We start from the raw sequence: 24151 nt of genomic DNA, 5'->3' as shown, positions 1-24151 counted from the left end.
TTTTTTTTTTTTGAGATGGAGTTTCTTTCTTGTTGCCCAGGCTGGAGTACTATGGCACGGTCTTGGCTCACTGCCACCTCCACCTCTCAGGTTCAAGCAATTCTCTGGCCTCAGACTCCAAAGTAGCAGGGATTATAGGCACCCACCACCATGCCCGGCTATTTATTTATTTATTTATTTATTTGTATTTTTCTGTAGAGACAGGATTTCACCATGTTGGCCAGGCTGGTCTTGAACTCCTGACCTCAGGTGTCACCCACTTTGGCCTCCCAAAGTGCTGGGATTACAGGGGTGAGCCACCATGTCCGGCTTAGAACCACATTTTTGATGTGAGTATTTATGAACCTGCAGACACATTTTTAAACACGCAAGGATGAATAGCTTGGTAACACTGAGGGAAGTGAAGTTAGTGGGGAGCTGCCCAAGAAGAACAGTAGTGATGAAAGAAAGCAACAAGAATGAGACAAGGACAGAGTAGAGGGCAAGAGGGAAAGTCATGCAGCTGAGAGGGAAGATATGAATACCATGGAACGTTGGGAGGCTGAGGTGGGTGGATCACCTGAGGTCAGGAGTTCAAGACCAGCCTGGCCAACATGGTGAAACCCCGTCTCTACTAAAAATACAAAAATTAACCCAGCATAATGGTATACACCTGTAGTCCCAGCTACTGGAGAGGCTGAGGCAGGAGAATCACTTGAACCTGGGAGGCAGGGGTTGCAACCAGCCAAGATCACACCACTGCCCTCCAGCCTGGGTGACAGAGTGAGACTCTGTCTCAAAAAAATAAAAAATAAAAATGAATACCATGGAATTGGAGCTGTCCTCAGAGTATAAACCAATAAATGAACATCATGGTTCATAATCTATTTTGTATTAGATAGCTCATGAGTTCATCTCTTCAAGAACTGAGTTGCTAAAATTTAGTTCCTGAACCTGTAAACATTTGGACTTACGGCAATTCTTACCAGATGGTGGCCATTCTCTTCAACATGTCTTTAGCCACAAAGCGCTATTTGATGGAGAGAGTAACAGTGTTCCATTTCTTCAGCTCCTCTTAATGCTCCAATTGCCTCCAGTCCCCACCCATTCCCCTACCTCTCTTTCTAAACAGATTGGTTCTCACCTTTTCAAAGGGTTTAGGTTGTTATTAAGGTTTAGTTTAGCTTTGCTTTGTGTTTTGAGGTCCACCTGTCATATCTTGACAGAATCTGCAGGAGGTACTCCAGTTGTGATCACTGGGAAGAAAATACGGCGAAATCAGACTAACCCGTAGTTCTCGGTATATCATTGCACAGCTTCTAAGGAACCACAATTTAAACAGTGCATGATAACCAGTATTAATGGATTATAGCCCCTAAATTGTAGAAATTGTGACTTTGTAGACTCCTAAGCATCTTCCAGTTTGGGTAACCTTTCTATTATTTACTTTCTGGCGATCTGTCAGTCATAGTGTGCATTTAGTCCCATACGTATGGCTGACATTCCCTATCCTAGAGTGGCTACTTGTTTAGAACATTTCTACTGACCCTGCATGTTCCTTAAGAGGAAACACAGGGTCTTGCTGAGAAGGCTCTCAAGCTTCGCCCCCATGCAGTGTAGTCTGCATTTCTAGTTTTGTGGTTTAGTTCTCATAGAGCCATAGGCCATAATTATTCAGCTGTAATGAACCTCACAATGCATCAATGCATTCTTTTCCATTTATATTTGCTTTTATTTAAATGAATATATTTCATTTAAGGAATATATTTTATTTAAATGAATATATTTCATGAATATATTTCATTTAAATAAAAGCAAATATGTGTTTGCAAGATGTTCACAAGAATTTTAATAACATAAATGAAATAAACATTTCTTTTATTTAAATAAAAGCAAACATAAATGGAGAAAAATGCACTGACTATGGTTCATGACTGAACTATAGTCCTTTTTTTTTCTTTTTTTGAGACACAGTCTCGCTACGTTGCCCAGGCTGGAGTGCAGTGGCCAATCTCAGCCCACTACAAACTCCACCTCCTGGGCTCAAGCAATCCTCCCACCTCAGCCTCCGAAATAGCTGAGATTACAGGCATGTACCCAGCTAATTTTTTTTTTTTTTTTCATTTTTCAGAGAGATGGGGTCTCATAATGTTGCCTAGGCTGGTCTCAAACTCCTGGGCTCAAACAATTCTACTGCTTTGGCCTCCCAAAATGGTGGGGTTATAGGCATGGCCTACTGTGCCTGGCTGAACTATAGCCCTTTTAAGCACTGAATGCATTTAAAATATTTTCATTGTTCTATCAATAAAATATCCACATTTAAATGCATGCCTTATAATAATTAATACTACTCACTATTAAATACTAAATTAGAACTGATTCTCTAAAGGGTCTTCATATATTGTACGTTGTGCTAAGTAATATGAGTTCTAATAGCTTAATATAAAATTACTTAATGGCACTTACAATTCTTGTAAACATCAGTATAAGTTTTAATAAAATGGCGGAAGCACATGGAGAAATGGTTCTTTGATTGTTAAAATAGTTCATTTCCATAAGGCAGGTGAGAAATTAGTAAGTTAGATAACTGTTAGTCCATTTTCATGCTGCTGAAAAGGACATACCTGAAACCAGGAAGAAAAAGAGACTTCACTGGACTTACAGTTTCACATGATTGGCGAGGCCTCAGAATCATGGCAGGAAGTGAAAGGCACTTCTTACATGGTGGTGGCAAGAGAAAAATGAGGAAGAAGCAAAAGCAGAAACCCTTGATAAACCCATCAGATCTCATGAGACTTATTCACCATCATGATAATAGCACAGGAAAGACCAGCCAACATGATTCAATGACCTCTCCCTGGGTCCCTCCAGCAACACATGGGAATTTTGGGAGACACAATTCAAGTTGAGATTTGGATGGGGACATAGCCAAACCATATCAGTAACCCTGAGGAAAAAATGACAATGCTAGGATCCAGAAAATAGAGACGTTTTTGAATAAGAAAAATCTTCAGATATACAGTTAGATGATCCCAACAGAACATCCTTCAGTTTTGAAAGCCAAGGAAGCTTCATTGAGTCCTGTGTCTGCATAAATAATCAGTGACATCTCAAAATTCACTGATGTGCAGTCTTTGCTTCACAAATGGACAAATGGAGATGAACAGAGGTCAATGGACATGGACATAGAAAGAGAAGGAGTTACAGACAGACTCCTGAACTCTCAATCCAGCTTCTCAAATTGTCCAGCATATAGTTGCTATCGACTCAATTGTCCTTTGGAAAGGATGAAATCTTAGATAGTCTCAAAGTTCACTTTACATAGTAACCCATTTTGTCACCCCTCTAATATTTTGAAAAGGTAACGGTAACAAAAAAGGGTCCTCGGTTTTCTTGGAAGGTTGACAAGAAGGAAGCAGTAGGAAGAGAAAGGCAGGAAAACCTTCATACTGGATCATCCATTTCCAGCGATTATAGGTAACAGAGAGTTGCTGATAAAGACAGAATTTCAATCAACCACTAAGCAGATTCCCACTGAGGAACACACTGGAGAAACATGAACAGTCAAGACAGAAGACCACCAGATGGCTGATGTTAATAACCCAATAAATACAAGACAAGAGTGGCTCCTCTACCCAGTTCTAAATGAACACCTCATTTGTATGTTGTGTTCTGAGTCTTAGCAAAGGCGAAACGCCAATTCTAATTTACCTTTATTCACACTTTGCCAGGGATGCAAGGGAGGCAGAAAAAATTGTACAAAATAATATTTTGTTTTTGTTCCCTTTAAGATTCTCTTTTACTCTTTTTGTTCCTTAAGCCATCGTTCCACCACAACTGCACTACGGACTGCGCAACTGCTGTCTCAGCCTTCAAAACACCTCAACTTCAACATGCTGAGATTACGTCTATTATGCTAATGAACTTCTAAGTAGAAACCCCCAAACAGGAATGAACAAACGAAAAGGAAGTAAAGCACCACCTCCTGTTTTTCAGCCATCACCACCTCCCGGTGCTTCCCAGAGCAGTTCCCTGCTGACTGCTGCTGGGTTCCTGTAGGAGCCTCCTCCCTGCTGGGCATGTCCTCAACCCCCAGTCATCAAGTCTAGCTCAGCCTGTGCAGCTCAGTTCAACCTCTAATTTCCCCAGGGTAGATTCCAGGCAGCTGCCCTGTTTCACGTCCTCTTAACATCCTATTTTCTTTCTCATCTTCCTTCTTGACAAGTCCAAGGTCATCAGGACTGGGCAGAGCTCCATCAAAGCAGGGAATGCTGATTTTATATGCTGGAGCTGAGTGGACTGTCTGGCACAGAACAAGTGGCCAGTAGCATTAGGGAATGCATCAACCTTAATTTTCTATTCCTTTATTCCTGTCATTTCCTGTACCTCACAAAATGTTTCCAACCTTGCCAACATCACCACCTGTGAAAATCCCACCACCCACCCCTTGGGCCTCACCTCCTCCACGAAGTCCTCTTTGATCACCTTTGTGTTTTCTGAACCCCATAAGCACTTTCTGTGCATGTTTCATGTCACTCATGAAATACTAACTGGTGTTATTTCTCTGCCCTGTTCACAGGAAAGTCCTTGCACGGTCCTTCACATCCAGCCTTATTACCATTTAGGTCCTGGTATAAAAATCATCGTTTGCTTACATGTTTCACTCCATCCCCAATTTTTCCCAAACTATGAAAGCAGTGAATTCAATACTCGTTTTTCTATCCTAATGCTTGGCACAGAAGAAATGCTTGGTAAGCTTTTTACTTGCTCTGTGGAATCTGAATTGCAGTGATTTCTGTGAAGTCTTTTCTACTCGGCTAGATTCCTACATCCTGAAGGTCAGTCTTTGTTTTCTGCATAGTGACCAGCACAACAAATCAATGTGTTATAAAAATTATCTACATTTCTTTCAATGGAAAGATGCAAATTTTAAAAATGATCTTTTGCTTTTCCACTCTTGAAACATAAACACTTTCTCTGTACCTTGTAAATAATACTCACGTAAGATGATCACCACCGAAGTTATTTTCCTAAGCCCTGAGTATTAAGGGGAATGATGACTGCCTACTTGAGGAAGTTCAGATGATCTGAAGATCCCAAACTATGGTCCTTTCTCCAAGAAACGTTAGTGGAAGGGAGTGTTTCACCACGTGTGGGTCAACAGCACATGACATCGTTTCAGTTGTGATTTGATTCTCCATATGCTTATAATTTCCATTCTAAATCTCAAGTATGGTAAACTGGCTTTAAAGGATTTTTGCCACATATATCTTAAAAACTAAATTTTACTGTGGCTCTTGATAACTTTTTGAGAGCTAGCTTGACCTGAGTAAGAGAGATGATAGCTTCTTAATGACCGCCATCAAGGCATGATGAAGTACGCGTCCCCGGGAGCCATCAATTACCTGCTGGAAGGACCAGGCGGGCTGTTTCCCGGCCAAGAAACAGGCCTCAATCTCTTGGCCCATTACTCTCACGTCTTCCTTCTATTCTTCTCACTCCATTAGGCTCCTGTGTATCTGCACCGAGGCAATCTCAGAGTGACCTCCCATCTCTAATCCCTGATATTTCCATTTGGGTCTAATCTACCATCCCGATTGAAACATTCGGGAATGCTTACAGCAGTATTTAATCTTTCTTTGCTCTGGTTCTCAGAATCTCATTTATAAATCTATTTGAAATTATCTTTTTTTGTATCTATTGCTATCTTCTCCGGTAGATCGATATGTACTCTCTCCTACTCTAAAACCTAGTGGTCTAGAAGCACACCTTTCTGAGTAATCGAGATAAAGTGCTTGGTTGTTTCTTTGTTGTCAGGGCCTTTGTCTAAACCTGCAATGCAACCATCAATACAGCCTCGGACTGACACGTTTGACTTTTGAATCATTCTATGGAAAGGCAAAAAAAAAAAAAAAAAAAAGAAGAAATAAGACTTTTGAAGCCTCTGGGGTTTATAAACAGGTTTTAACTTCCTCATATTTGAGTATGTTGTAGTAATATGCATGATTTTGTTCTACTGTATATAAAGTATTCTATAGAATAGGGAATAACAGATCATCAAGTGTAAAAAACAGCTGACATTCACCTTGACTAGGAGTTTCCTGGAACAGGGAAGCAAGAAGTATCTTTGACAGTTAAAAAACATATTTTGGAAGTTGCATATTGCTGGAAAGATGGCATCATAGACTAAACCAAGGTCGTGTTCTGTGATAGCAGCATGGACACTGTTATTTGACATGTGCAGATTCTCTGCTACAGGCACACTGGTTCCGGCACCTGGTTTTCTTTCTCTGGAGATTAATTTTTCACGTAGCAGTTTACAAGGAGTCTTTAACACTACTATGAAGATGGCTGTTAATTCAGTTTTCCACCAAGTTATAAAAGAGCCTTGATGAAAAAGAAGTTATGTCATGGTTATCTCACAGAAAAAGGATAACTAAACTGGGGTTCGGGTTCATACCCTCAAAGATATTCAGAAGTTCTTAAAATATTACCTTAATTTCTATAGCACACTTAAAAAACTGACACTTTTTTTCATGGGCAACTAATGCATTTTCATATATCAATGAAATTTTGATTCAAATTTGTAAGATTTAAACTAATTCTGTAAAAAAAAAAAAATCTATCTTCTAATTTTAACCTTAACCATTCAAAAAAGAACAAGAAACTTTTGTTATCAAGTACTCAAAACTTGGTTTAGAAAGAAGCTGTCCTTGAGTCTGAATGCTGGATCGGGTTTTTGAAAAATGTTCTAAGAAAACTTTCTAGTTTGTCACCCCAAATTGCATGTCAGACAACAGAGAACCCTTTGTCACGCTTAGACACCATTCAATCATAATCTGAGTTTGACTTCAAAGTTTTCACAATTCAATTTTGTTTAGAATTAAGAAAATATGACTGTGGAGAACAATGTAAGGGCAGGCAGAGCATTTGTCTTCAGCCAAACACCAGGGCACAAGGAAAAGGGGAGTGAATTAGTCCATTTGTCTTTTACCTCTGTTTTCATTTTCTACTCTCTACATTTAAGTGTCCAGTTGCCCTTTGACCACAATGGGACCCCTGAAAGGTCACAAAAGCTGGAATTGCTTAAATATATATTTGGAGATGTTTGTGCTGATAGTTATTACGCAGTGCAGACGAGCATGGGCAACATGAGAATATGGAGACCACAGCTCCCATAATGTGCAAATAAAGACCGTCATTTGTGACTATCTCAGGGACACTTTTCCATCCAAGGTCGTTTTTTAAAAACAAAAGCAAACCACCTTTTATTGTTATTAGATACCAGAAAACAAACCAACAAAGAAACAAACATACAGTTCACACATGAAACCATCCTGAGAAATTCTGAGTCTCATTTTCTGTGATTCTAATGAAGTCTAAAACAACAATAAAAACAAACAAAAGAAATGCAAACTCCTTGGAGGATAGTAATTTGATCAAACTAAAACATGATTAAGAAACTTTCTGGACATAAAATATGGAAATGACTTCTGACATAAATCAAAATTGCTCAGTATTAGGAGACGTATTTGCTATTAATTTTGTTTCAGTTAACATCTCTCAAGAACATGAAATCAGAGGTACAGACCATGAATATTAACTTGTATTCAAACTAATGTTCCAGTTGGCATATACTGAGCCTAAGAGGGAGAAAGTGTGAAAAATAGATTGCATGTTGAATAAGATGAAAACACTCTATTTATTATACTGAGTTTAACAGTTACATTATTTATTACAGTTCAGGGGATAGTTTTAAGTATCTAATTTCATTTGAAATAAATCTTGGAGTTATTGTAAGAGGTCCTACGCTACTGCTTCTGATAAGAAAAAAAAAATGTTTGATGTATAAGAGTTGAATTCCAGTCAAAATCAAATAATCTAAAAAAGAAACTATTATTTTACATAACACTTCAGGTAAATTCTACCTCTCAAAAATATATGATATATAAAAAATATGATAGGTTGTGCAGTAGGAAATCAACACCCCTCCACAAGAATTTATTTGAAATAACCTTTAAAGTCATTTATTACTTTAAAGAGATGATTTAAATTTTCTTTCTTTTTTATTTGAGGAAATTCCCCCACCCTAAGCCCTACTGTGTGACTGTCAGGTGTGAGAGAACAGGCAAGGTTCCTGTGGTTGGTTAACGGGCTCCTCATTACCAGAAAAACACAGCCAAAGCCAGAGGTCCCAGAGGGGAGCGTTTGATGACAGCAGAGCTCAGTGTTACAAGTTACGATTCAGAACTCAGAAATGATGCTCAGACACTAGGACTCTGGGGTTTTCCTTAGTCTATGCGTGCCCCAGTAAGAGAAACACACATCCCCCAGTACACATGCAGACACAAATCATTGCTCTGAAGTTTTTAAGGCCAGCGTGTCCAATCTTCTGGCTTCCCTGGGTCACATAGGATGAAGAAGAATTGTCTCGGGTCACACATAAAATACACTAACACTAAAAATAGCTGATGAATTGAAAAAAAAAAATCACACACAAAAAATCTCAGAAGAGAGTTTACAAATTTGTGTTGGGCCACATTCAAAGCTATCGTTGGCGACATACAGTGCCGCAGGTTGAACAAGCTTGGTTTAAGGTATCATAGGTAAATTATAAAATGAAGATTGACACAGAGTAACTAAAGTCTGATGCCATATCCAAAGTCAAATTAGTTTCACTAATGGAGAAAATTCTAATTGATTTCATCCCCTTTTTAATCTCAAGCCTATATCCTTTGAGCTGACTGGAATTCTTTTTATAAAAGGTAAGAACAAATAGTATGCTCCCTCCTAAAATAACAGCGATTAGCATAAAGCTGAATTGGGTTCAGGTTTCTCTGTCTATAAGAGAGTTAGGGTCAAGTTTGTATTTGCACTCTTAAAAACCACGGGTAAATTTTACTGCTATTTAAAATGATCTACTAAGATTATCTTTAAGTGTATAAATATTAATTAATTAAGAATATATTAGGAATGCTGCTATTTTAAATTCTAAGTACATGGATATTTTGTCTAAGTGATAGAAATTCAAAATTTTAATAAACTTAAAATACATAAAATAAATTATATATAGGGTCCAAAATACCGTCAAAACCTTGACTTTAGACAATACAGGAGTCAGAGTTTGTATTTAGCTGCATTGGGAAAACATGATCCAGAAAAATGGTTTTAAGAGAGAGTGAAAGAGTTCAGCTGACACTAAGCACTGAACTTGGGCTAGCTATTGATATGGTTAGTCCTGTAACCCTCAGTCCCTTTACTTAACAGACGTTTAGTTGGTGTTTAATAAATATGGCAGAAAAAACATAGTTGGATATGATGCTTCCTTTTCCTACCTTGATAAGAATATCTCTGAGGTATTTATGATCCTGAATTCCCTGTTTAAATACAAATTTAGCTATACTCCAAAATATCTGCTATGTGGTACCCTTTCATTGTGGCTTGTTCCCTTATTTCCATTTAGATTTTGACATTGACTCAGTGATTTGCATGTCCACGTGTAACAGATTTTTAGAGTTACATTTTTGCTATTGATATTAAATTTCTTAAGGTCCTAAAACATGATCAGTTGTTGATATCCTCCAGTTGCCAAGTGACTCTATCCTGATGTCGTGGGCTCACTGGTGGTATGAATCAGATGCATCCTTCCTAAGCTTGTACTACAGGAGCCTCCAACTCCGCAGAGAGCTGTGTTACTCTCTCTCCCACCATGGTGCTACATTTATCCACGTATTTTGTTAATTCTGACAATGTTTCCTTAGTACATTTTGAATCCATGTTAATCCATACCATTTTAAACTGCTTTATCTTCCTGGGTTACTAAACCTTTCTATCCCCAGAACCTCAAAAGTCTCTTTTTCCTGGGATTCTGAACATATTTTTCCTCAAAATCTTTAAAGTCTCTTTTTTAGTAATGTTTCTACCCTCGCCTAATAATCTATTTTATGAGCAATTAAAATGGTTTCAACAGCATTCTTGAGTTAATACTTGCCTGGATTATTACCTTCCATTCTTTTACTCTTGTTGTTTTTCTGCTCACCTCTTTTAGGTATGTCTTTTGTAACCTGCGTAAAGCTAGATTCTCTTCCTTTAACCCAGTCTAAGAGTCATTGTCTTTTAAACTTCAGTTAGTGCACTTCAATTTCTTTTCCTTTCTGTTACATGAGGTTTTACTTGTGCCATTTTTGTGTGTGCTACTTAAGTTGTCCCACTTTCCTATATTTCACCCCCTCTCTTTTTTTTTTCCGTCTCCCAATTTGGCATTTTGTATTTTAGTTCAATCCCTTGAATGGTTATACTAGACAATGGAGGTTCACCTCTAACTTTGAGGGTTTAATGTTGACATTGACTAGACTGATCAGGTGACTGGTCCAGGAATTGCTTCCCGGGAAGTCCCCAGCCTGAGGTTCCAATAAGGGTGAGGAAGATAATGACCTTGGCACAGGGACCATGACCTTTGAGGACATAGCTGGCTGCTCTCCTGGAGAAGGGGCTTTCTACTAGGCCCAGAGGAGCATGGTCCACGCAGAATACTGAAGACCTTTGAACTCAAGCCCTCACTGGGACTTGAGGCCACTCCCCGCTCCCCGCAACCACTGTGGCCACACAGCTGGAATTGATGAGGGGCCAGGGTACTGAACAGCAAGGACTCAAATACAGAGAAGACAGGGAGGCCCAGCTCTGAACCTATAAACGCATGGTGTTTGGAAAGGTCTTGAGAAGCAGCAGCCATTATTTACTGCCAGAAAATTTACCAGGCAAGTCCCATATGTGTTAGGAGTGTGAGGAACTATACACGTCCTACAAGTGCTACAATGACAAGAAAGGGTCCAAAACTCCCCCCTCATTTGGCACCAGGATCTTCTATGCAAGGAAAGGTCTTTTGAGTGCAGGGAAGATGAAGAAACCTGCAGCCAAAGCTGTTACCTCCTTCAGAATTCCAAAATCCACACCACAGAAGGGATTTGTTGGGGAAGCCAGGCTGAGAAAGTTCCCACTCACTCAGCATGGAGAACTCACACCCAGGAGAGGCCACCTATGAGAGATGCTTCAGCCACACTCAGGCCTTAAGCATCATGAATGCTCACACTGGAGAGATGCCTGGTGAGTGCAATGAGTGTGAGGAAGCTTCATTTGTCACCGGGAACTTCATAGGCTAATAGGCCTCATGAGCACGGCCAGTATTCCGCCACAGATACACACTCAAGAGTGCACACCAGACATGGTCTTAGGGTTGCTATGCACGCGCCTCCTTATCCTTGTTCAGGAACAATGTGTTCCCACCTGAGAGGCAAGCAGGAACGTGGCCTTTGTGAGAAAGCCTTTGGTCATGATGCAACCCCATGTCCAAAGCATGCGTGCCAAGGGCCATGGGGTGGCCTCAAGGGCCACAGAGGTGCGAGGCCTTCGGGGGTGATGATGTACTTTCTGACCTTCCCTGGAACCCAGGGGTAGCTGTCACCCATAGGGCTGATGGGAAGAAGCCTTCCTTCCTCTCCATCCTGGTGGGGCAGCTGCCGCCCCCACATGATCAAAGAACGCAGCCTCTAGTGTCACCCACACTACCTTGGAGCGAATCCGGACTATCCTGTGCACAGAATTGGCCTGATATAGACAAGGGGATCAAGGGGTGTCAGCTGGAAGCTTCTGGACAAGGCTTCCTTGCCCCATGGATTTTAAAGTCTCTATGTGACAGCTGTGATGGCTTCAAACAGCCTATGAGTACCCTTATTTGTGGACTGTGGTATCCAAAGTGGGCGGAAGGTGCCCTAGAACAAATCCCCCAAAGATATGTGGAATGACTGTATTATCAGATGAGATTGGGCATATTCAGGGTGGTATGGCTGTAGATAGGAATGACTGTATTATCAAATTCTATCTTCCATGTTTTTTAAGTTCTCTTTTATATTTTAAATCTTATTATGTTCTGGCAGCATTTGGGATAATTTTTTTTCAGGTCAAATTTCAGATCTAAGTTCTATTTTCTCTTTTTAGCTATGTCTTATTTGCTGTTCAGCCCATTTAGTAAACTTTGTGTCAATTATTAAAATTTATATATAATTCTAGAATTTCAGGTGTATGTGCTTGTTTAATTCGACTGGATATTTCCAATAGTTTTCTTTTTTTTTTAATCTTTGTCTTATACAGCTTTATTTTTTAAACATATTAAGCATCCTTATACTCTATCCTTGATGATTTCAATTTCTATGTTCTTTACTGTTTTGAATTCTGCTCACTCTTACTCACCATGGCTTGTTTCCACATACATTTTGTGATTTTTCTGATTGTTAGTTTATGTTCCTTGAAATACTGACTGGGAAAATCATTTCAGGACTCCTTTGAAAGACAGGGCTCCTAGAGGATTTGGGCTACTCTCAGCCCAGTATCCAGGACTACAACTCATGACCGACTGCATTAAACAACATCCCAGACCCAGGACTTTCTGTGCCGCACAGGAAGAGTGAATATTGGCCCCAAACTCAGGTTTCAGTTACAGATATAACTCAAACATTATACATATACTGTTGTATATATGTATACCCTATACGTACATATAATGTTGACCCTAAAAACTTGTAAGCATAAACCCATCGGGTTGTACTTACAAGTTTTTAAGGGCAAGATTATATGTATGTATATATGTATCACACATATGTATCTGTGGAAACATAGACATATATATAATTGCACTATTAGATGTAATTATATCTACATATTATGTATGCTATAATATATACATATTACATTTGTATACATGTAAAGGTATGTAATTATACTTAAGAATGCCACCCTAGGAAATACGCACTTTAATTTCATCCCAGTGGGAAACTGGCAAGACTGTGTGATGTCTCAAAAATCTGTGAGTGACATACAAGTCATTATTTTTCTTCAGGATTTCTTTCCTCAGGATTGAGATGAATAAAAATCTGTCCATAGCCCCTAGCCCTAGTCTGGTGGACAGTGACTGTTGATTGTTGCCCACTGCTATCTTCCGATCAGCCAGCAGATTGGCGAGAGAAAGTTCCTCCAATGATTCTCGCTCAAACACGGTACCTGTTGCTGTTGACAGACTCTGTTCCTTAGAGAAGATATGAATGGCCAGCTGGCTCTGACAGTTTGGGAACTAACACTGACATTTGTGTTGGCACGATAACAGTATTTACAACTCAGGAAATGCATACAGTCAGATTACCATGGAGCCAGCGAGTTTTGAGGTTTAAAAAAAAAAAAAAACAACAATATACATGTTAAACATGACCATAATAACAAAATTATCTTAAAAATAATTTCAGAGTGGCCGGGTGTGGTGGCTCATGCATGTAATCCCAGCACTTTGGGAGGCCGAGGCGGGCAGATCGTGAGGTCAGGAGATCGAGACCATCCTGGCTAACACGGTGAAACCCCGTCTCTACTTAAAATACAAAAACAAAATTAGCCAGGCGTGCTGGCAGGCACCTGTAGTCCCAGCTACTCGGGAGACTGAGGCAGGAGAATGGCATGAACCCGGGAGGCGCGGCTTGCAGTGAGCCGAGATTGCGCCACTGCACTCCAGCCTGGGCAACAAAGCGAGACTCTGACTCAAAAATAAACAAACAAACAAACAAACAAACAATAAATTCAGAGCTTAGGGATTCTTTCAGGAAATATCTGCTATCTATGAAACATACGGCATATACTTGCAAAGAGAGAAAGGATTACAAAGAACAGAGGATGGTAATTCGATTACAGAGCTGGCCACCCATAGTATATTTTGTAATAGTCCACTATGTCAGAAAACTACTAAAGAAAGGTAGAAGGAGGTAAAGCAGAAAAAAAAATCAATTTTTAATTATGGGGAATATAAATATAAAATATCACTGGAGCAGGAAAAAAGGTGAATCTTATACTTTTGTTATTTTTCTTTTGGAAGCTCTGAACTGGCTCTCCTTCTCTTACGTTTCCTTTTCTTTCTATGGATGTAACTTTGTAAGGAGTTAAAATTGACACATTTCTACATGGTCCCCAAAATTGTTAAGTCACTAGGAAAGCGACCCTGGAAGGCAGGGTCACAGGTTGGATTTTTGGTGAATGTAATTAACGTATTTGAATATCATAACAATTTTGGTAAACATTATTAGATGGAAGAACAGTCAGTTGACATTTTTGTCTCTAATTTCCTAGCAAACAGTGAAGATGCCATCATTTTCTCACAATAAGAGGAGTGAATGCGACCAGGTACTTACTGCAGTAGTCCCAGGGCAGTTTGGGGACTGGCATTCACCATTCATCCGGTTTGGAATTAAAACATCATCCCAGCAAGATGGACCCTTTGGGAAAAAACAACAATATATTCTTATATGAGTTATAATAGAAATGTTCTCCTTAAGACATTTTCTAAACTATGTCCGCTTGTATTACAACATAATAGTGAAATTGGTGGGGTCCAATTTTCAAAGTGTGGTCTGCAGACTCTGGGGTTCCTCCTGACCCTTTCAACGGATCTGCTAGGTCAAAACCATATTCATCAATATACAAAGACTATATTTGACATTTTGCTCCAAATATGTTCGTTTTCCACTTGTAGCTTTCCCCTAGGGCTGAGGTTAAATGCTGCCTTACTAGAAAGGCCATCCCTGACTTTGCTCCACTTCTCTGTCTGCCCTTCCAGGCTTCCTTTGCTTCATAATAATTATCACCACCGTCCCGCCCAACCCCACCATGCAGTGGCCCAGCACAGAGCAAGGGCTGCCTGTCCCTACTGACCACAGCTACACAAAAGCCAACTTGGTCTACTCTGTTCCCTGAGGCATCCTAACACCTAGAGAAGGGCCTGGCATCAAGGGGGTGCTCAGCAAACTTTCCTAGGCATCAAAGAAATAAAAATTCAAATAACAGCAACACTTCTTTTAAATTAGAGAAGATCACTTAAAATGAAATATCAGTGTCAATTATTGCATTCCTCTTAGAAAGCAAACCAGTAAAAAGCATCACAACCATTTAACTGGCTCATAATTTTTGACTAAATTTTAAGAAATCGGGCTGTGGGCGGTGGCTCATGCCTGCAATCTCAGCACTTTGGGAGGTTGAAGGGGGCGGATCAACTGAGGTCAGGAGTTCAAGACCAGCCTGGCCAAGATGGCAAAACCCTGTCTGTACTAAAAATACAAAAATTAGCTGGGTGTGCTGGTGCACGCCTGTAATCACAGCTACTCAGGAGGCTGAGGTAGGAGAATCACTTGAACGCAGGAGGCAGAGGTTGCGGTGAGCCAAGACTGTGCCACTGCACTCCAGGCTGGGAGATATAGCAAGACTCCATCTCAAGAAAAAAANGTAGGAGCTAAATCAGTCATCACAAGGCCCACCTCTGCTTCAGGAACCAGCACAGAGCCGCCCTGCCACCTTGAAGGAGATGCTGGGGAAAATACCGTGGGAGGTGGGCAGGGGTTCACAGCCACCACTGCTAGACTACAATAGTGCTCCCTCCCTCCCTCCTTCTCCATTACATGTGTGCACATACACATGCATGCCACACACTCACACACACAGTCAGGCATGTATGCACACAGGCATGCATGCACACAGCATGTCACGCACCACACATGCATAAACACACCACATATGTACATGTGCACACACATCCCACACACCTCACACCCCCCACATATACCCACATGCATGCATGCACACCAAGATACACCACACATGTACAAACATACCACATACATACATGTGCACACACATTCTTCACACCCCACACACCTAACACACCCCACACACATACACCCACACACAATACCACACAGCACACAGGCATACACATACTACATACACACACACTCATGCATGCACACATGCACTATTCTAGAGAAAAGCAGGGGATGCAGAGCAGTTCTCCAGACCTGAGCTGTGCCTGAAAGAAACTGAGCCATTTGACAGAGGCTCTTTACCCCAAACCTCAAAAGGAAGCTGCCTCTGGGATCCACTGATCATTAACCCAAAAGCCACTGCTTAATCTGGAGGTGAGTTTGCAGAAAAGAGTTCTAGCAGGACTGAAACTGCGATGATCTGAAAAGTCTGCTTTCAAGCTTGGCCCTTGGCTGGCGTCTGGGAATGTGAATTTTGGAAGTGTCCACATCATTCCCTTACTGCTCTGGGTGGTGTGCAGAGCCTGAACTATCTGTATGAACCACGGCTATGCGCAACATCTTCTCACCCTCTGCAAGGTTGGAATTTTGATAAGCCCCAGGCAGAGGTGTCTACATGACCAGTTTCCACTAAAATTGCTGGGCACTGAGTCTCCAATGAGCTTCCTGGCAGACAACACTTCACACGCATTGTCACAACTGGCTGCTGGGGGAATGAGTGCCTCTTGAGTGACCACTGCGGGAGGACACAGAGCCTGGCCTGTGCTTTGCTTTAAACTTTCCCCCTGGGCCTTTTCCGCTTGCTTCACATCCTTTCGTTGTAGCGAATCTTAGCTATGTGTGTGAAGGTACGGCAAGTCCTGCAGGCCCTCCTGGTGAATCACTGAATCTGGAGGTGGGAAGTGGTCTTGGGGGCCCAGGACATGATGACATAGGATTGATGATCAAGGCAATGTTGTTGCAGGCACATAAGAGGGTCAGGGCTTGTCATTCAGATCACATCAGTCACAAAGAACAAGACATTTAATTTTCTTTGCACATCCCACTGTATTCACGATAATGTACACACGCATGTGATTTTAACAACTTCAGAGTAACGCTATTAAAACTGAACAGAGGATGTTAATTATGATTTATGTAACAAAATATACATGTTATTCAGCTTGGACAATACAAAAGTAAAAACAGAAATATGAGGAATTGGAAGGCAGAAGTGAGGCTGGAGAGAAAAGAGAAAAGTGGTGATGAATTCCCTTACCTGCCAAGTTGTTTTTATTATAAGGGTATCTGCACCTTTGATTTTTAAACATGTGCATATATTCACTTGATAAAACTTACAAATATATAGAAAGAAAAGAGAGGTAAAGAAATGATACCTACGAACTTGATCACATTCATCAGCCTCATTTTTCCAGCTTAAAGTGAGAAATTCAGTGGAGATCCATGTGGCTAGAATGCAATCCGCTACAATGATTACACTTTTAAATCTGAGGACATTTCTTACTTCTATACAAATCTTTGAACTACAATTGCTTTAGCCATAAAACTCTTGGAACCCTGTGTATGATGATGAGGCAGTTTCGGTTTTATATTTTCTGAAATATGACAGGAGCAAAGTTAAATCTGCTTTGTAATGGTATCGATTCCCCGGGACATTTGTTTCTATTTTCTGGATAGTCATAACATTCATACTAATAGTGTGAGTAGTATGGATAAATAAACATGTCTATTTTATTACATTGAATTCCCATATTCAACAGAGGATTTTAATTATGATTATTAAATATATATGTAATATGCAAATTACATGGCAAATTGCAAATCCTTTGACAAGAACCCAGAGGGCACATCTTGCTCCTTTGTTTGTTTTAAGGTCCTTTTCTCTGTAGCTTGTGGTTTGTTCTACCTTTATGGACACGACAAATCAGATTTCTCTCATTTTTAGACAATTAGGAAAACTTTAGAGTCAAATTTGTGGACCGGCTCTCCCAATTTTACATAACTCATAATACACACTTCGTTTACTAATATTACCCTTGGCTTCATGTTACTTTCCTTTGATCCCTTTCCTCATCTAATTTAATTTTTTCTGGTTTTCATCTCCATGTATCCCTGCAAGCTTGTCACATCATTCTGAAATGAGTCAGGGGATGATTAGGTAATTGTCGGGCCTTGTGATGTAACCTGACTGACAGCTCTAACAGGAGCAGTGCTCCCTGGGATGGCAGTCATCTTGATTCCGGAAACAAGGAGATCTCTGGCCAGATGCCTGTGCCGAGCTCTGGCTCTCATACTGTGGTTGGTGGCGATTCCTAGTGAACCATACTGTGCTTGAGGCACTGAAAAGTCCCTGGGTTTAAAAGAAATCCATTTCGCTGTGGTTAACCATTAACTAAATGGGACAACATTGCTTCTCTTCTCTTGAAGTTTTCTTCTGACTGACTCACGACACATGCAATGGTCAATGACACACCTGCGTGGCAACAGCCAAGAAGAAGGACTAATAGGCCGGGAATGGTAGCTCACGCCTGGAATCCCAGCACTTTGGGAGGTTGAGGCGAGTGGATCACCTAAGGTCAGGAGTTCAAGACCACCCTGGCCAACATGGTGAAACCTTGTCTTTAATAAAACACAAAAATTAGCTGGGCATGGTGGCGGGTGCCTGTAATCCCAGCTATTCAGGAGGCTGAGGGAGGAGAATCCCTTGAACACGGGAGGCAGAAACTGCAGTGAGCTGAGATCATGCCACTGCACTCCAGCCCGGGTGATGGAGTGAGACTCTGCCTCAAAAAGAAAAAAAAAAAAAAAAAGAAGGAACACCAATAATTAAATGCAGGAGTTAGGTCCCAGTTATATTTTGCTTCACAGAGTAAGACTTCTTACCTCAAAGTCTAGCATTCAGTGAGACTTTTCTGTGCATATCACAGATATTTATTTTTTCATATTTAAATTTTTAGTGCCCAAATAGCAACTAAAATATTTATGGAACTATTCCTGTAATTGTCACATCAGGTGCTATGTTATCTGACAAATTCGTGTTTTCAGAGACATTATAGAAAACTCATTCACAATATTCTTCTTGATTTCAAACCATAACACCATGGTATAAGTAGTAAAACTGAATGGAATTCTTTTGAATCTAGGGCTTCAACACAGTAAAATAGATATGCTGGTTTACACAGCTACTCACACTAATAGTGTGAATGTGTGAATAGTACGAATAGCAGATTTAACTGTGCTCCTGTCAAATTTTGGAAAATATAAAACTTCAATTGCCTAATCATTGAACAGAGTGTTTTAAGAGTTGCATGGCTAAAGCATTTATAGTTAATAGTTTTTATATAGTAGTAAGAAAGGTCTTCAGATTAAAAACTACTGCAAAAATACATGGCAGTAGAAGGGAGCTATGGATGATAATATGTCAATTGGAGAACCAAAACCACTATTTAATCCCTCAAAGCTACTGAATTATAGAAAGATATCTCAATACAATGTTACATAGTACAATAGAAAAAATTTGCCTGGTTTTTAGGAAACATTCTCTCTTTTTTTTTTTTTTTTGCCTAGTTATGATTACAACCAAGAAAAATATATGAATTATTTTAGCAACACTAGCAGGGTAAGGAAACCATGGGCTGCTGGCCAAATACCACCTTATACACACTCTGTGCTAAGAAATGTTTTCATATCTGTTGATAGTTGAGAAGCACAAAAAGAAGAATATTTCATGACACATGAAAACCACGAGAAATTTAAAATTCAGTGTCCATAAAATTTTATTGGCATATGGCCACATAGAGCATGGTTGTTTGTATGCTATAATGAGCTGTTGCAACACAGACCTCATGACCCACAACGTCTATCATATCTACTGTTGGACCCTTTACAGAAAAAGGTTGATGACCCCTGATCTACAGCAAATTAAAATTTCCAAACTCATGCTGAAAAGTACTTTTTTATTTTTAATATTGTGGCGGCACTTTGGCTAACATATAATCACATATGTTTGTACGAGTAGGTACGTCCTGTGTCTCAAGTGAGAAATTACAGTGAAAACCTTAGTGCTGTTGACCTGAGAATTTCGAGAAGACAGTGATAGAGGGGCAGCAATTGAATCATGGGATTCATCAAATTGTTTGCTTCAGTAAGTGGAAAATGACAACTAGAGATGGCATTTGAGGATTGGTCCTGACTAATGTTACTGTCTATAGAAAAGCGTGAAGCAAATATTATCTAAAGACATCTATATGATGCATGTAAATCAGAAATCCAGAAAAATTACCCAACAGAGGGAAAGCATTGATAAAATCTATAAAATGTGAGTTTTAAAATTTATTTTAAGAAGTTCTAGAACTAATAATCTTAAGCCATTTTGGCTACGTCTTTCAATGCCCAGTAAAGTGGAAAACTGAAGTATGTAACTGGCTAATTCATATTCAAATATTACTCAGACACAGCCCAGATTGACAAAGCAAAATAATTACTTGAGTTATCTAAATAAATGCTATAATCTGCTCATCATATGTGAGTATATGCATTGATGCTTAAAATAAATTGCTAATTCTATTTTCCAAAATATTAATAGTAAACCATGACATTTACAGTTTTTGAAAAACGTTATTTAATAGTAATTTTACTTAAACTATACCTACCCTATTATCTCATCTTGTCATCATATATGAAGGGTTTAAAATATTCTCTTGAATAATTCACAAACATTTAAGCCACATAATTAAGTGTAAGGGACTAAAATAATTTTGTAAATCATACTAAGGATATAATAAAACAACAGCAAAACTATCTTGAAAACAGCTGTACCCAGAAGCTTGAGTCTTCCCTTGATGTTTTTTTTATCTGTGTCTGTAACAAAACGATACAAAGAAGGAGCTTTGAAGTTCACAAATTTGTTGAATTTCATTTCTACCAATGACTAGCTATGTGTTCCCGAGCTAGTTGCATGGACCCATTCCAAACTTTGTACTCTTCATCTGAAAAGTGAGGAATTAAATATCTACTTCACAGAGTGTGCATGAAGATTAAATGAAACAACACAAATACAAACAACACTGTGCAAAGGCAACACAACAGACGCCTTTACACAGTGTCTGGCACATAGAGACTTGAAAAATGGCAACTGTTACAAGTATTATTTCTTATTTCTCAAAAGAGAACTGCCTGAGTAGGGTTATTTTTGGTTTAGTAAAAGCTGAGCAATAAGAAACCTCGTTCCAAGGGATCTGGATGCACAGTCCAATGGGTTTCTGAATTCACCTTTTTCTCAATTTCCCTATTATCCAGCCCTCCCCAAGATCATGTCACTTTCTACAGCATGCTGTTTATAATTCTTCTAAAGCATGTATCTCCCTCTGTCATATAGTACACACTGACACTGTTCTGAACATCCATCTTCCTTCATTTGATTTAAAGATTCTACGCTCTCACAAAGCTAAGCACAATGCCATGGTTAGAGTAGTGGCATAATAAATGCAATCATTAAACAGTAGGAAGGAAAAAGAATGAAAAAAATTCGTTAAACCAAAATATTTATCCACTTACCAAATATTTATTGTTGCTCTCAAACCCTGAGACTGCAGTTATAAAAAAGAGCGAACAATCGCTTTTCTTGTAGACTTTATATAGTAGCTACAAAAAAATGGTATTACAAATGAACTGATCACACCCATTAAAATGAGCAAGATTTTTGAAAATGCCCATGTCAAAGACGGACAAGTTGTAAAACAACTGGAATAGACACACTGTTGGTGCAAATGGAAAATAAAAACTGGAGGGCACCCACATCTCTGCGAAATATTTCATCTGACTGGATAGACAAGATGTGGTATAACTATTCAGTGGACGACTACTCAAGAATAAGCAGTGTCCTGTTACCTATAAATGCAACAACATTAACGATTCTCAGAATTAGTCTGAGTGAAAGAAGCCAAGCATGGAATATGTGGCATGATTCCATTTATATGAAATGCAGAGGTCGCTTGGGGGTGGGAGCACAGAGTGGGAACAGGCTATATAAATGCATAAGGGTTATTTGGGGGGTTATGGGCTGAACTGCATCCCCTCAAAATTTATGTTTAAGTACTAACTCCCAGTTCCTCAGAATGTGAATGCATTTGGAGCTAGGTCTTGACAGAGGTAATTAAGTTAAAATGAGGTCATTAGGGTGAGTCCCAATCCAATATGGCTGATGTCCTTAAAAACGGAGAAAAGGCCATGTGAAAATATGGGGAGAAGGTGGCCATCTGCAAGCCAAGGACAGGGGCCCTGGAAAACACCAAGCCTGCTGACATACCTCGATCTCAGACTTCTAGCTGCCAGAAAAATGTGAGAAAATACATTTCTATTGTTTACGCTTTCCAGTCTGGGGTATTTTGTCATGGCAGTCCTAGCAGACAAATAGAGAGGCTATGGAAATGTTTTTTATCATGACTGTGCTGGTGGCTTTATGTTGTTATGTACTTGTCAGAACTCCTCAAATTGTACCCTTCAAATGGAGGAAGTCTATTTACACAAATTATTCTCAATAAAGTGGGTGAGGAAAAAATGAACTGAGACGTTGACAAGGAAACTCAATAAGAGACAGAGAATCTCTGTAGCAAATGTTGCTTGAAAAAGTGAATATAAATATCTCACTCCATACAGAAAACAAACGGGAACATCTTGATAACCTTGGAACAGGTAGAATTTCCTTGTAAGGACACAGAAGACTCTAACCCCACATAAAGAAATGTATAAATTGAATTTCAATGAATATTAAAGCTCATCAAAAACACTAAAATATGAATATACAAGCCACAGACTTGGGAAATATTAATAATACATATAATTGTCAAATAATCTCAGAGCTTACAAAGAGCTAATATAAAGAACACATTAATAATATAGACACAAACACTTAAGTTAAAAATACGCAAAAAACTTGAACAGGCTATTCACAAAACAAGACGTATAAGTTGCCAATAATTATATAAAACGATGTTCAACATCATTAATAATCAGGAAAATGCAATTTAAAATCACAAGATACAATTTCACTTGATTTCACATCTTAGCCACTATCATAATACTAAATGTCAGTGAGGATAAAGATTAACAAACACTCTCACATGTAATTGGTGGAAATGTAAAACAACCAATTTGAAAATGGTTTTGGATTTTCTTTCCTTTTTTTTTTTTTGATACAGAGTTTCACTCGGTCACCCAGGCTGGAGTGCAGTGGCACGATCTTCGCTAACTGCAAACTCTGCCTCCTGGGTTCAAGTGATTCTCCTGCCTCAGCCTTCCAAGTAGCTAGGATTACAGGAATGCACCACCACACCCGGCTAATTTTTGAATTTTTAGTAGAGACGGGGTCTTACCACGTTGGCCAGGCTGGTCTGGAACTCCTGACCTCAAAAGATCCGCCTGCCTCGACCTCTCATAGTTGGGATTACAGGCTAGAGCCGCAGCGCACAGCCCTGACATTTCTTATTATGTTAAACATATAGTTAAACTATGACTCAGCACTGTCACTCCAAGGTGTTGGTCCAAGCAACATACACTCGTACAAGAATCTAACATCACAGCCTTACTCATGTTAACCCAAATCTGGAAACAAGCAAATGTCCTTTGACAGTGACTAGAATAAATCATGGGGTATCACACAATAGCACAGACTCAGAAATGAAAAGAGATCTACTGAGTTACACAACAATACATCATATTTACAGAACAACAGAAGTGTCCTGTGGAAACTTCTACTTGTCCTTTTCTTCATCCACTTTTTTTTCTCTCCTGTTTGTAATATACATAGTGCATCTTGAACCACAAGTTAAGGTTATACACAGTAGAGCAACAATATCGAAAGAGTCTGGGTTCCTGTCACCATGAAGTGCCATAGCAGCCTTGAACCACCGATCTAAACTTTCACATGAGAGAAAAACTAAACTCTCACATTACATAAGTCACTGTTACTTTGAATTTTTAAGATATTCACTGTCAAACACAATGGTCACTATTATTACAATTAAATTAACTGTTTTCATAGAAAAATCAATGGAACACACAAAACAGCAGCAATATTCTATGATCTAAAAACCAACAAGAATTTTCTTTCACATACATGAGGATGTTGACATAGGAAGATAAACAAGTCGATTGGAAGACGAACTTAAAATATTACTTATAATACATCAGGGAATAAAACCTTATTTATAAGTTCATGAGTTTTTACAATTACAGAAGTTGACCACAAAACCCTAACTTTTAAGAAATCATTGATCATTTTGATGAAAATCTTTACCAAATGTGTTCTAGAGTCCATCCTTATTTCAGCAGATTACATGTGAGTTCCTTGTGAGTTCCTTGTAGATTCTTGATATTAGCCCTTTGTCAGATGAGTAGATTGCAAAAATTTTCTCCCATTCTGTAGGTTGCCTGTTCACTCTGATGGTAGTTTCTTTTGCTGTGCAGAAGCTCTTTAGTTTAATTAGATCCCATTTGTCAATTTTGGCTTTTGCTGCCCTTGCTTTTGGTGTTTTAGACATGAAGTCCTT

At 39.3% G+C, this 24151-nt stretch overlaps 1 protein-coding gene across 4 annotated transcripts in view; it reads right to left on the bottom strand.

Annotated features, from left to right (window-relative positions):
- PRKN (parkin RBR E3 ubiquitin protein ligase) overlaps window positions 1-24151 on the bottom strand; it is a 1416081-nt gene that overhangs the window by 713693 nt on the left and 678237 nt on the right. For all 4 annotated transcript variants that reach the window (XM_017869558.1, XM_017869559.1, XM_017869556.1 and 1 more), the window contains exon 5: window positions 14202-14285. In XM_017869558.1, the coding sequence (XP_017725047.1) occupies window positions 14202-14285 (84 nt within the window). The remainder of the gene's footprint in view (window positions 1-14201; window positions 14286-24151) is intronic.

The sequence above is a fragment of the Rhinopithecus bieti genome, unplaced genomic scaffold (genome assembly GCF_001698545.2).
Source record: "Rhinopithecus bieti isolate Rb0 unplaced genomic scaffold, ASM169854v2 scaffold_3948, whole genome shotgun sequence".
Taxonomy (NCBI): domain Eukaryota; kingdom Metazoa; phylum Chordata; class Mammalia; order Primates; family Cercopithecidae; genus Rhinopithecus; species Rhinopithecus bieti.
Note: the sequence above shows the minus strand (reverse complement) of the source record. Positions and strands in the feature narration are given on the sequence as shown.